Source organism: Cupressus sempervirens, chromosome 5 (genome assembly GCF_028749045.1).
Source record: "Cupressus sempervirens isolate cs-2001-9-10 chromosome 5, ASM2874904v1, whole genome shotgun sequence".
In the NCBI taxonomy this organism is placed as follows: domain Eukaryota; kingdom Viridiplantae; phylum Streptophyta; class Pinopsida; order Cupressales; family Cupressaceae; genus Cupressus; species Cupressus sempervirens.
In genome coordinates, this window is record NC_143122.1 from 179,192,605 (window position 1) to 179,205,414 (window position 12,810).

Below are 12,810 nucleotides of genomic sequence, written 5' to 3' on the forward strand. Positions count from 1 at the left end.
CTAAGGGAAACTTCCTAGAAAAAACTTTAAAATATGTTGTATGGAGTAGTTGTGGCAGAGTAGTATTGCAAGTTAGGATGACATTAAAATGAGAAAAATGAGAGGCTAGTAGTGAACATATATAGCTTCCATCATAAATATTGTTGTCATAGATATATAAATATAAATCTCCATTAAAAAACCTTGTATCAAATCTGTAATTCTCAATTGTATTATCATTATAAATATTTAAGATAATAATAAAATGAAAGTAATTGGTAGTGTCAAGAATGATTTTGAGAGGTTTCCTCTTGATTTATTTCAGAAGCTGGTTCAACTTGTGGATCAGGATAAAGCTCTTTAGTGCTCTTCATTTCTTCGGTTGTTCTGTTCTCTTGAATATTCAATAAAAATTTTACCCTTCTTCTAATTAAAAGTGTTCAACAAACAATTTCAATTTGTAAGTAATAGCTTGTTTGTCACCGTGTAAGTTTTGTCAATATAAAATGGTTGAGAGTTAGCATGTCTGACAGTCCCTTGCAAATGGTAAACGTTCAAGGAAATAGTTCTTATTGAAGCCTCTTTATGTGATTGATTGATTTATGCCACTCACATGTGACTAAATCTCGTAGATGTAACTTCAATAAGGATTTTCTAAATTTAGTACACAAGGATCTTCTGTCAGAGAGAAAATAAGTATTGGGAATTCTTGTATTAATCTTTACTTCAAAGGATTGACAAAATTGTCAGAGGATCCATTAACTTACAGCAACTTTGTTCACTGTTAATTGGGGGATTATTAATGTGGAACCTAGGAAATTTACATCATATAGTATACATCAATAGTGGGTATATTATGAAATACAGAGCATCAGTAAAATTATGCTCAAAGTAGGTTCACTAATGAGTTCCACGGACTTAACAGAAACGCGCAAGTTCTGTATCATTCTACCTTGTAGTTTTTAGTTGAAGGAAGAGTGGAATTGATGATTTGCCATTGCTGGCAGATATTGTGTAAGGTAAAATGCTACAAGGTGCTAGTTTAATTTCTGCCTTCTTAGTGCAATGTAAGCGAGAACCCTGTAGGCCACTGCCATTATCAGCATTGCCCATACCTCTTCACCCCCTCCTCCAAGATTTACTCCATGAAAAGCAGCGGAAGATGAAAAGGGCTTGCATCCACTAGAGCTCCCACAGTCAAAGACTTGATCGTCATTGTATTGAACTTTCATCAAGAGCTTGAAGGTGTAATACTGGAACGAGCAATATTTGAGCCATTTAATAAACCCCGGGATATGCTGCATATAATCAGAATGTCATCAATGAATTATCAAACAATTTGCAAGATTTTCAGAATATCATCAATGAATTATCAAACAACTTTACTAGATTTTCATGCTGATCTCAAAGGCTTTAAAGGTTTCTTTAAAGTAAAAACTAGTTTCCTGAAACATTGATACAAATATACCGACAATAGAATCTAGAAATAAGTTGTAGTTTTCTCGCGTTCTCTATCATTGATAAGTAGGAGATATTTTCCACATCAAGTCAAATTGTGATATTGCGATCAGAATTTAACTGCGTAGTTTTTGAGTCAAACTTATTGACCCATGTTTCACAAGTACTGGTTCACACGAACCCATCTCTCATGACAATAAATGGAACACTAAGTACTTTTCGGATCTAGGTGGTGTTCACAAAGGTGAAACATTGTGACTTCCCAAGAGATCACCCATCCCAGTACTACTCCAACTAAAGAGTGCTTAAGTACAGAGTTCCCTCCATGATTAAACCCCTTCTACTTGCAACTAAGTTTCTCTATCATTTTCTAAAACTGTTTGAAAGCCAATTTTACCTGCTAGAGCAGTTCTAACCTACAAGCACCGAACCAATAACATAAGGTCCAATTCCAATAAATGCGCATAATAGATTAGAATTTGATATAGTTTTCCTTTTGGGCCCCTAGTCAAGAGAGATACAGGTCTAGTTGGTTAGAGTAAATCCTCTGGGTCGGAAGAGATGGACTATTTGGCTGTCATGAGTCACAGTGCTCCAGTTTTTCCCCTTGTAAAAGTGTTCCCAGCTATGAGAGGATTGCAAACTATGGTGGAGTGTCTCTAATAACAAGTTATAAGATGAGCTCCAGAAACAAGTGATTTAGTTTGAGTCAACCAGGAGCTGCGACATAAAATCCCTCTGAGTCAATGAAATATATTCATCATATGATTAAAAACTAGTTAACCACTGTAATATAACAAATAAACCATTAAGCATGTATGGTCACTACCTTAAACAAAGTGCTAAGTACACATTTTGGAGATTCATAAAGCAAGACAATGGATAAGAGAAACCAGAGAATAGATTTTCCTCACTTTCAGACAGGTTGAGAGGGGAAGGGATGGATTTATGACATTTCTGCTAAGTATCTATTGTTACGAGCTAGGATTGCCATTGCACCAAAAGATCAATTTGTCAATGCTCCATACAACCACTAGACTTATAGAACACAGGAGGTGGTTAAGCCATGTCAAGAATCTTAAAGGGGAGTGTTGGCAGTTAGTCCAACAATTCCTCCCTCAGCATTATCCAAGGAGATTCACACCTGTGACCAAGCTTTGATACCACTTCTTACAAGCTAGAGTTGCCATTGCACCAAAAGATCGACCTGTCAATGCCCGATATAACCACTAGATTTATAGAACAATGTCACAAATCCCAAAGGAGAATGTTGGTGGTTAATCCATCATCAATAATAGTCATCACTGTGGTCATTTTGGTGGGAACTGATATCGAATCCCTCCCATTGGCCACTCCTCTTGAAGACCATGGTAAGCCAACAAAAGATGCTACTGTAATGGACAAGAGAGTTACATGGCTGCATGTTTTTCTACTGTTGTAAGAACTATTAGCAATAGCATCACTATTAAAATCTGTCACCTACAGTTTACCGTATTGAAGTTATCATACTAATGGTGAAGTGTGCAGCATTTACAGAAATATTGTTTATAGTCAAATGACTCAGAGGTTTAAGGAGCAAAAGTTGAAGAGCAGATATTGTTGGCAAAGGACAGCCTTCTAGTGGTATAAACATTCAGATTATGAATTGTCAGTGGTCTCTATTACAATGCTTTGTGCAAAGGGGTTAACACCTGTTACATAAAATGGAAAAATCTTTTCTATAATATATGTTTCCACCATAGAATCTACAGTATATTTGGAGAATGTCGGTCACTCTTAAACATTGCATACTAAGGAAAAATTAAGCTTGCAATAAATAAGTTAATTTTGATTATTTAATACTTTTAACCTACGAATCAAGCCTTAGCGTGTGATATTTAAGCCATTGAAATAAATAACAGTAATATATTCTACCCTGCTCTTGTATTGAAATATACCTGTACAAAGTAGCCACCAGCTATCATGAATGCCAGAACCAAAACAGACGCCAATGTAGTTGCTTTCTTCACATCCATCATGGCTGCTCCTATTGCTAAACCAAGGCCCTAATGAGAAATAATTTCAGGGTAAGGGTACAAGTTCTGAGAACATTTCAAATAGATTAAAGCCAAGGTTGCAGCATTTGCACTAATATGAACCAGTTCAAACATCAATTGATTATGTTCCAAGAAGGTGGAGCTGATGCCATTTTGCCATATGATGAGGAATTTGTCATCAGGTATGAAGATATATGTACCTGAGAAGTAATCACGTTCAAGAAATTTGCAAGCAATGTTAAGCAGAAAGTGGTGATGGACATCCGCAAGTGAGCCATGAAGTAGACAATCACCATGAAAATAGCTGTGAGGATAAGGTCCAAGGGGAGATCACCCAATGTACGAGATAGGAAATAGCTGCTCAAGCGATACATATCAGATCTACGCTCTTTTGTTAAAAGGGCTCTCTCTTGAGGGAAAGTGAATATGGCTGTGAAAAGAGGGAAGTACCCCCAAAACATAGAGATGAAGAATAACAGGCCCACCTGTTAAGAATCATTAAACATCAAAATCAGACTTCGGGTCCATTTTCTTCCCTTAGTTCAACATATATAACAATTGTTATACTGATCAGATAAATATACATACTGTGTTTTAATTGTTAATATACTTAATGCCATTGAAATCAATTTCAAATCACGAAAAGCAATGACTAAACTTCAGATGGCATATTTCAATGCAAAGATTCTTGTTCATTATTTGTGGGTGTGCTCTGTAACTTGAACCTCCAATTGCTTACAAATGTTTTGTAGAATCTAATAGTAAATGGCCATGGAATTTTCCAGAAAAAAATTGTATTGCTTGAAGAACAGTATTTCTTGTGTCCATATGATGGATAAAATCACTTTTCAACTTAACAAACATTGCAGAAAAAGATAAGTTCGTCACTGCCCTGTTTTATTCCTACTATGTATCGCGTCTCTGCTAATAGTTATTGTTAAACCAAATCCAGACAAGTTTTTTAGCTGCTTATTTAGTTTCTGAATTCGACTGTGTAGGCTTCTGTTTGCATTAATGATTTATCATCGTCAGGATGTGTAAGCTTTCTCCTACAGCACTATCATCCCGACGATGGATCGTACAGTGTGATCCAACACTGATGAAAACAAAAATCTTATAAAAACTGTGGAATTCTAATCTTTCTTAAGATTTTGAGCTACTTAACCTCTTAAATATTACAGTACAGTCATTTAATATCATTAAAAGGCATCAAAAGAAAACAATATAGATAATGGACCTTTTACTGGAGTCTGAAACATGCTCTATAATTGTTTAAATCTTCTATACAACTAAAAATTAGATTGTTAAATTAAACAATTATTGAGTACCTGATCAATTAGGCCTCTTTCTGTATCAATCTTGGATTGCCACCATAGGCAGCCTGACATTACAGATATTGAGGAAACTTGGATGAATCTGAGGCAGCTGAGATACTCATGGCGTCTTTCTTTCAATCCTCTGATCATGAGTACAGAAAATTGTTGCCCCCATGTAGTTCTCCATTCTCTCTTGTCTTCAGACTGCTCAAGATTTTCAGCCAGCGTCCGTGGTGGACTTGTGACTTCCACCTTGCCTTGCCTTGTAGATTTGTAGGCATCTACCATGTACTGCTAATTCAACTAGTGTTAATTGAATATACTTTTATATTCATTTTAATCCATGACAGATGCATCAGGAAAATTAATTATTTCAGAATATATATTCGTACCTGTCTTATATCTTTAGTCTTCACTGTTTTCTGTTTTAATATTGGAGGCAAAGAAATATCTTCAGTGTTCCCACTGCAAAGGTCTAACAGAAAATCTGCAGGATTCATTGCAATTTGAGAGTTGAAACCAAGACATGAGAAATAATCGATGGACGAAGAAGCCTTTCCAAAATAGAGAAGATGGCCTTCGGAGAGAAGAATAAGCTTGTCAAAGACATGGAATACTCTGCTTGATGGCTGATGGATTGTTGTAACTACAGTTCGCCCTTTCTGTAAGCAAAATAAAAAAACAATTACTTCTCACTTCTAGTATACGAGTTGAATTCGTAGAAGATATCATTAGATTAGATAGAACAAACCAGGGCTATGCTTTTCAATATCTGAATTGTTCGGAGAGCTGTTGTAGAATCCAAGCCAGAGGTAGGTTCGTCCAGCAGTATGAGCGGTGGATCCATTAGAAGCTCATGGCCTATGCACACCCTTTTCCTCTCACCTCCAGACACACCTCTAAGAAATTGACTTCCTACTATGGTATCTCTACACCTGAAATTGTGCCAACACCCGTTTTCAAGATTTAATTTTGATCACAAACCCTAGCCCTCAATTACATGCTCAACATTGCTAATATTTTTTTAATGTTCAAAATCAAAACAATTGCAAAACTAACACTCGACAATTTATACCTTTCCAATCTGAGGTCTTGGATTACTTGCTCAACTCTTTCAATCTTCTGTTGCTTAGTTAAATCTCTGGGAAGCATTAGTAAGGCGGCATATATTAGAGTTTCGCTCACTGTCAGGTGAGGATAGAGCACGTCATCTTGAGTAACAAATCCTATCCTGTATACCAAGGACAGACACCGCTTTTAATCAAACGAGAGCTTTTTCTACCCAAAATTTGTCTGCTTTGAACAACTAAAAATAGATGCTCATTAAACCACAAGAACGAATTAAAAATAAAGTGATGACCAATGTTTCAATACAAGATGTAGGTTTTCCTCTGCAATAAATTACAGTTAGATACAAAAATCCACACTATGGTTTGCCATGTAATGAATTTAAATGGGAAACAAATATCCATATTTACAATTACGATGTTTCATAGTCAAATGGGGAAACTAGAAATGATTAGAAAAATATGTGCGTGTTTTTTGGGTTTCATAATTTCTGCCCATGGTTTTAAGACATCAGTGCATGGTTTTAAAGCATTCATACAGATTATAAAACTGCTTGCATTGAGCCTGTTAATATTCACAAATGCATAAGGGTTGAATAGATGCTTTATCACTGTGTTTATAGAACCATTAGTTTTCTACCAATGGTTTTAAATCATTCATACAGATTAGAAAACTGCTTGTAATAAGCCTGTTAATATTCACATATGCATAAGGGTTGAATAAAAGGTTTATCATTGTCTTGTCAGTGGTTGAGTTTTTATGCAGTAGAGGGTTAGTGTGCTAGATTTTTATCTCCTGATCAGGTTTGTCACCGTTTTTTCGTTTGCTTTTCTTTTTGCTCTATTTAATTCTCTTATATACGGTACACATTACTTCTATTGTACAAGTTGATTGAACTACTTTTCCCTATATTTTCTCAATAACTATTTTAGCCACAATCATGGCATCAAAAGTATCATGTGAGGAAAGCTCAGGAAAAAGAATACAGTATCAGCAGGCATATATCTGTCTTAAAAGATCAAATTAAATATCGGAAGATGAAAGAAAGCTGACTTAAAGATCCAAGATTTAGATTTATATTCCAGATGTGATTATGGATCAGATGGGCTATGAAAGGATCTTGATGGCATAGTAGTATTACTTTCACTTGCCTTTAACAGACACGCTGCTTACATCTAGGTTTACTCGTATGAAAAAGATAGAAATGGTATCTGCATTCCTGCCTTGCATCACTTGATGCACATATCCTATGCATTCGAAGCCTTATCAAAAATAATGGAAAGTTCAAATAAAATTTGGATGGGAAGGCAGACGATAAAACTCCTGATATCTACTAATACTTTTCTTTCTCAACTACTTTCAGAAATGTAGAATCTCACCTGGCATTTTTTTTCCTATCTGCTTTGTTTTTGTTGTCTAGTTTATGTGAACAAACAGCGGCTCATAAAACAAAAAAGCTTCATTTTGCAAACACTGAAGGGGTAGTTTATCTGAACAATTGACTTTCATCATTAAAAAATTTGGGTCCCAATAGAAATATGTCCAAACCTTCTTTTCAGAGACTTGTGAAACGGGAGTTCATTGTAAGTGATTTGTCCTGTCAAATGTTGGTGGTTTCTTCCGCCTAGCAAGCTCAGCAGTGTAGTCTTGCCACTTCCAGAAGGTCCCATCATTGCTAGGAACTCCCCTGGGCTAACTGAACCAGTGATACCATGTAAGATTGCTTTCTCCACTGAGGGTGCCTTCCCTACTCCGAACAAACTTTTCCATGAGGCTGTTTGAGAAAGGGTCACTTGGTATTTTACATCCACAAACTGTACTACAGACAAAGTTCAAACTGATTAGCCCATTTGAAATCAAATAACAATTCTTACTGCCATAAAAAAGAAAACTAAAAAGACCCTATAATATAACCAGAGCATTTTATTTACGAGATTAGAACGAGAAGAACCTTTAAGAAGATAGGTGAGGGCTGATTCCTCTTCCCCTCTTTATCACTGTCTTCCATATACGGATGAAAATCTCCTTCACCTTCAGTCCTTCCTGACTCCACTGTTGAAAAGATATATAAAGAGGAAAGGAAAAGTAATCAGTTTCTACTGAATGTATGTCTTAATAAATCGATGAAACAACTGCTGGTATGTAGAATGAATATATATACCGTCAAGCACAAGCTGGCCCAAGTTTCCTTCAGGGACCTGAACTGGTCCTCCAATTGAAAAAGACAACCTTTGAGTGTCAAAACTAGAAGTCCTGCTAATATGAATCTCCTCATGGTAGAGGCCCATGTTAGATTGCATTTGTTGGGATTCGTTACCTTCCCTAAACCACGTCCCACTTCTCTTTCTAGGGCTTCCATTTGGAAAATTTCCACTTAAACAAGATGAGGAAGACTTCCTACCAGTAAGAACAGGGGAGGAATTATAAGCACGACCATCTGCTTCCATTGCATCCGATTTCCTTCCAAAAGTATACAATGCTTCTTCTTGAGAATGTGAAATGGGTACATGGTGTCTATCTGGATCCAAATTATTAGCATCCATTCTACCCAGTCGATGTTTGCCTCAAGGAACAATACAGTAAATTATCCTCAAAAAAACCTACAAGCAAACAATCACAGAACCTTAATTGCAAAAGTAAGGAAATGGGCTATTTAAAATGATCCATTGACATGTAGGACATGAGATCTAAGCCAAAGGATCTCTCTTTTTAAAAATGCAAATGCTGAAGTGCGTGAATGCAATTTGGGGGCGAGGAAATGATGGAATGGATAAAGCATGATATTTGGATGACCCCAATAAATTGAAAGCCATAGTGAATTCAGCAATCAACTTAGTGTAGTCGATCAGAAGACAAACAAGTTGAAGAAGAAGAAGGTTTGACTAATCTGAGCGACCCAATATTGATTTTGAGATACAAAATTGTTAACTCGTATGAAATCGAGAGTACTGAAAGTCACCCACCACTCAACTTTACAATCAGAGATTAAATGAAAAAGCAGTACATTACAATGCATAAGGGTGGATGACATGCAACTCAAGTCCTTAATTGTGTTATAAGGTGGGAAATTTATACAAATTTCACAAGCTCGGACAATTCAGTCGGTGCCGGTGGGCTGTCACAATTGTCACGGTGAAGTTGCATAAAAAATAGACATTGTGGAATCTAAAGAGGTGGATTCATCACGGTTTTTCCGATCTACCATTAAATTGAGATATGGAAATACATGCATTCACTCCCAATCAGCAAATCTGCTGTGTCTCCTGATGTTATGCATTACATCATCATACACCTACTGCATTTTTATTTTAAAAAGAAAACCCATAAATTATGCGCCTGCAAGAGAATCATGTTTCCATTATTGCCATCCAAACGGTATTTTTTAATACCATACTTATTCAACAGATACAGTAGAAAGGTACATTGATACTTCATATGCTAAGCTAGAATTGAGCGATCACATTTCTAATCTATTCACTTTTTATGGAATTAAATCTGTTACTGTGCATCAAGGAATATCTAGATGACAGCGCACAAGGAAATATAGAAAATGTGCGCTAATCAACAAAGTTTTTTAATTGATTGTCTTTAAATAATTATTAAAAATAAAGTTTCAGTTGATCGTCATGTTATCTCAATGATTAATGTTTAAACCACAAAAGAAAACAGATAATGAACCAGTTGTCTAATTCGTTAAAATAAAATTGGGGGACCCCAAGGAGTAGACAAACTTATGAAAGAAGATTTATCTTATTTTTAAGTCAAGCTTTGGAAAGTATAAAGAAGAGGAGGAAGGCTGGAATTCCATTTAAAGCAACACAATCTTCCTCGAGTATGAACATATATACAGTCAATCATCAGTTCTTATTTTAAAGCTCTACTTTCTGGGGCTCAATAACGTGCAATTGATTATAAAACTTTACAGGCTGACTAAGCTTGACGGCTTTCAAATAATTATTTATTTTATACAATAGAATTTTGTTATTTATTATTTATTATTTATTATGAAAGTACACTCATCCAATCAACTTCGTCTACCGGGAAATCGTTTTAGAGAGCATTCCTTCTCAAAGCAAATTAATGGCTGCAATATCGTTGTCTGATTATGCCTCTAATTTATTTACACGATGTTATTAACCCCTATTTCAACCTCCCGAGACTTGTTATTAGTTTATTATTAGTTTGGGTAAACACGTATATAATAAAGTTTAAGATGATGAGAATCTTAAAGATTAATAGTTTAAGTTTGTTAGGTTAAGTTTTGAAATTTATGAAAGTTAGTTGTTCCATGAATTTTTGCATTTATTATATGGAATTCACATTACTAAATCAATATAGAAGATTAAAATAAAAGATTGATAAAAAATGAAAAAAAAAATTTATTGACAAGTGTTACAAAAAAAAGACTTAAGTTCAATGGACAATTCCGAAACCCTCCACTTTGTCCATCTATCGATATCTACAATCCTAAAAAGTAATAAGTGTTATTTTTTAGAAGAAGATTCCAATTAATCATGTAGCAAATATATTTTGACTTCATGGGACATGGATCCTTAAGCCCCCCTCATGGGACCCAACTTTAGACAGGGTTAACTCTGTAGTTTATTATGGTTTTGCACATTTTTAGACCTCTAATATCACCCACCATATTCTCAAATGTAGATATTAAAATAACAAAAGTGACTACAATACTATTATGGTTAGCTACACCTTGATTAAAATATTTCTCACAATGTTAGACACTCATAACTCAAATGGGCAATGGTAAAGAAGTTCAAGGTCAAACGATAAATCTGTAATGCCCTGCCAGGGAACCCAAAAGAAATTAACCTAAAGTTTCAAGTTTACCAAACCTATATGTATATATGATCAGTAAGAGGCCGAAGCCAAGATTAATTATTATGTATTATTATTTTATTAAGCACGGGTAGATTCAAACCCAAGACCTCTTCGATAAGAGGCTCACAATTTACCATTATATATATATATATATATATATATATATATATATATATATATATATATATATTAAAAATAATAACTTAACAACAACATATATAAAATAGTGGAAGCAATAACATACACATAAACTCATACCATAAAACAGATTACAATTCTTAAACGTCCCATGAAGTTGAATCACATTTAAGTTTAATTAATACTAAAACCAATATGTAATACATCCACATTAAAGAATAACTACAAGTACAAATCTATTTAAATAATATACAATTATCTCGAATGCCACTAGGCAATAATCGAAATGCAATATCATCCACTGTATAGGTCACAGGGTATGTTGGCTAAAAAAATATACATCATAAAATAGATAGCATCATCTCTTTAAGATCCATTAAATAAAATACAATACAATAGGTATAACCATCCATCATAGTACAAAAGAATAGAATGAAAGGAAAATGCAAAACATGGAACTCTAGCCATGACATTGAATTGACAGATCTCAATGGTAAAAGTAAAAAGAACTACCACCTGACCTCGTGGTAACCCGAATAGGGTCCACTCCCACCACGCTAAAGAGATAGTCTCAAATCCCAAAAGTCAAAAGTAATATCTAGGTCAAGGAAAACCTAAAAGCAATCTAACTCAAGGTACCAAGACATAAGTGACATCTAAACCTAGAGGCAAACAAAGACACGTAGGAAATCTACTATATAACTGCACAAGTGTCATCGCATGAGCCAATTCTAAGGTTACCCTGACAGTCTTTTAATACTTCGGCCCCTTAGTGTCTCTATGTGGCATCAATATCCTTTCATACTAATAAGGAATACTAACAAAGCTAGGTCATAATCAAGCATCCTCTCTACTCCCATCATAGTTTGTACTAGCACACGAGGCATGGATGAGGAAAGACAAAGAATCTTATTAATTCATTTTACTCTCATTTAATGTAATGTTATCACTTATTAAAATAACATACAATGGGTTAACCGTTAGCCTCTTTAAGGCCCCGACCTCCACTGCAAGCCACTTCCCAACATAAAATACAAATAACCTTGCTTAGGCTCAATAAAAGTAGAAAGTCTCATACTACCATAAATATTCTTCAGTCCTTAAGCAAGCAATTGAAAATTACTGAAAATACACCACTAATTAAAATCACAGATTTTGCCCATACAATCATCCTAACAGGACTAATTCAAAATCAAGTACATATTTAGAAAATCATGACATCATAAGACATCATCAAAACAATAACTCTCGACCTCTGGTAGACATCCTAAAACTGGTCAACACTCTAAGTCGATTCCAAACCCAACATACAACATGCAATGTAGTTTTGTAGTTTTGTTTGGTTTTGAAAACACACAGATTGAGTTAACAGTAAGGTTCAAGTTTTGATTTTGTTGTAAGTTTTCAGTTTGCTAAAGTTCACAATTTTTGAATTTACTTTACACATACAATTCCATAATACATTAATTCCAATTTTAAAAAAATATTATTAAATTTTAATCAATAATCATTAGACTATTAAAGATAATAATTACTTATTTATTAATAAAATAACTTATATCAAATTATTAATAAAGTAACTATTAATCTAATAATAAAATAATAACTATTAAAATAAAATAATAATATTATTATTATAATTTAACATTTAATGACTATAGACATTTATTAAATAAAATCTAGCATTTAAAATTAAAACATTTATTAAAATTTAACTGATAAGAAAAAAAGTTATTAAATTAATTTAATTTTTAAAAAATTAATAATAAAATAAAAACAATTAAAAAAAAACAACTTACCTTTTGTTTTATTTTTAAGCCCGTAGGCTGAGCACTTCACGACAACTCTATTGACATGATAGCAAAATATTGCCTATGACAATACCTGAGTCTGTTGTGCGGTGACCAGAATGGTCGTTGGTAGACTTCTTATTGTCGTGTGAGGAAGGAAGAAAGGGGTGGGTGGGGGGTTGGTGG

General features: G+C 34.4%; 1 protein-coding gene across 1 annotated transcript; it reads right to left on the reverse strand.

The window, feature by feature from the left end:
- Positions 1 to 655: 655 nt before the first annotated feature.
- Positions 656 to 9,311, reverse strand: LOC149555001 (ABC transporter G family member 14-like). The gene is made up of 10 exons (XM_089829028.1): positions 8,019 to 9,311; positions 7,809 to 7,909; positions 7,406 to 7,671; positions 5,865 to 6,020; positions 5,541 to 5,724; positions 5,182 to 5,451; positions 4,802 to 5,080; positions 3,674 to 3,958; positions 3,375 to 3,482; positions 656 to 1,277 (listed from the first exon to the last, which is right to left on the reverse strand). Exons 1-10 carry the CDS (start codon positions 8,398 to 8,400, stop codon positions 1,017 to 1,019), a joined length of 2,292 nt encoding a protein of 763 aa, XP_089685154.1. The 5' UTR covers positions 8,401 to 9,311; the 3' UTR covers positions 656 to 1,016.
- Between the last annotated feature and the right edge of the window lie 3,499 nt (positions 9,312 to 12,810).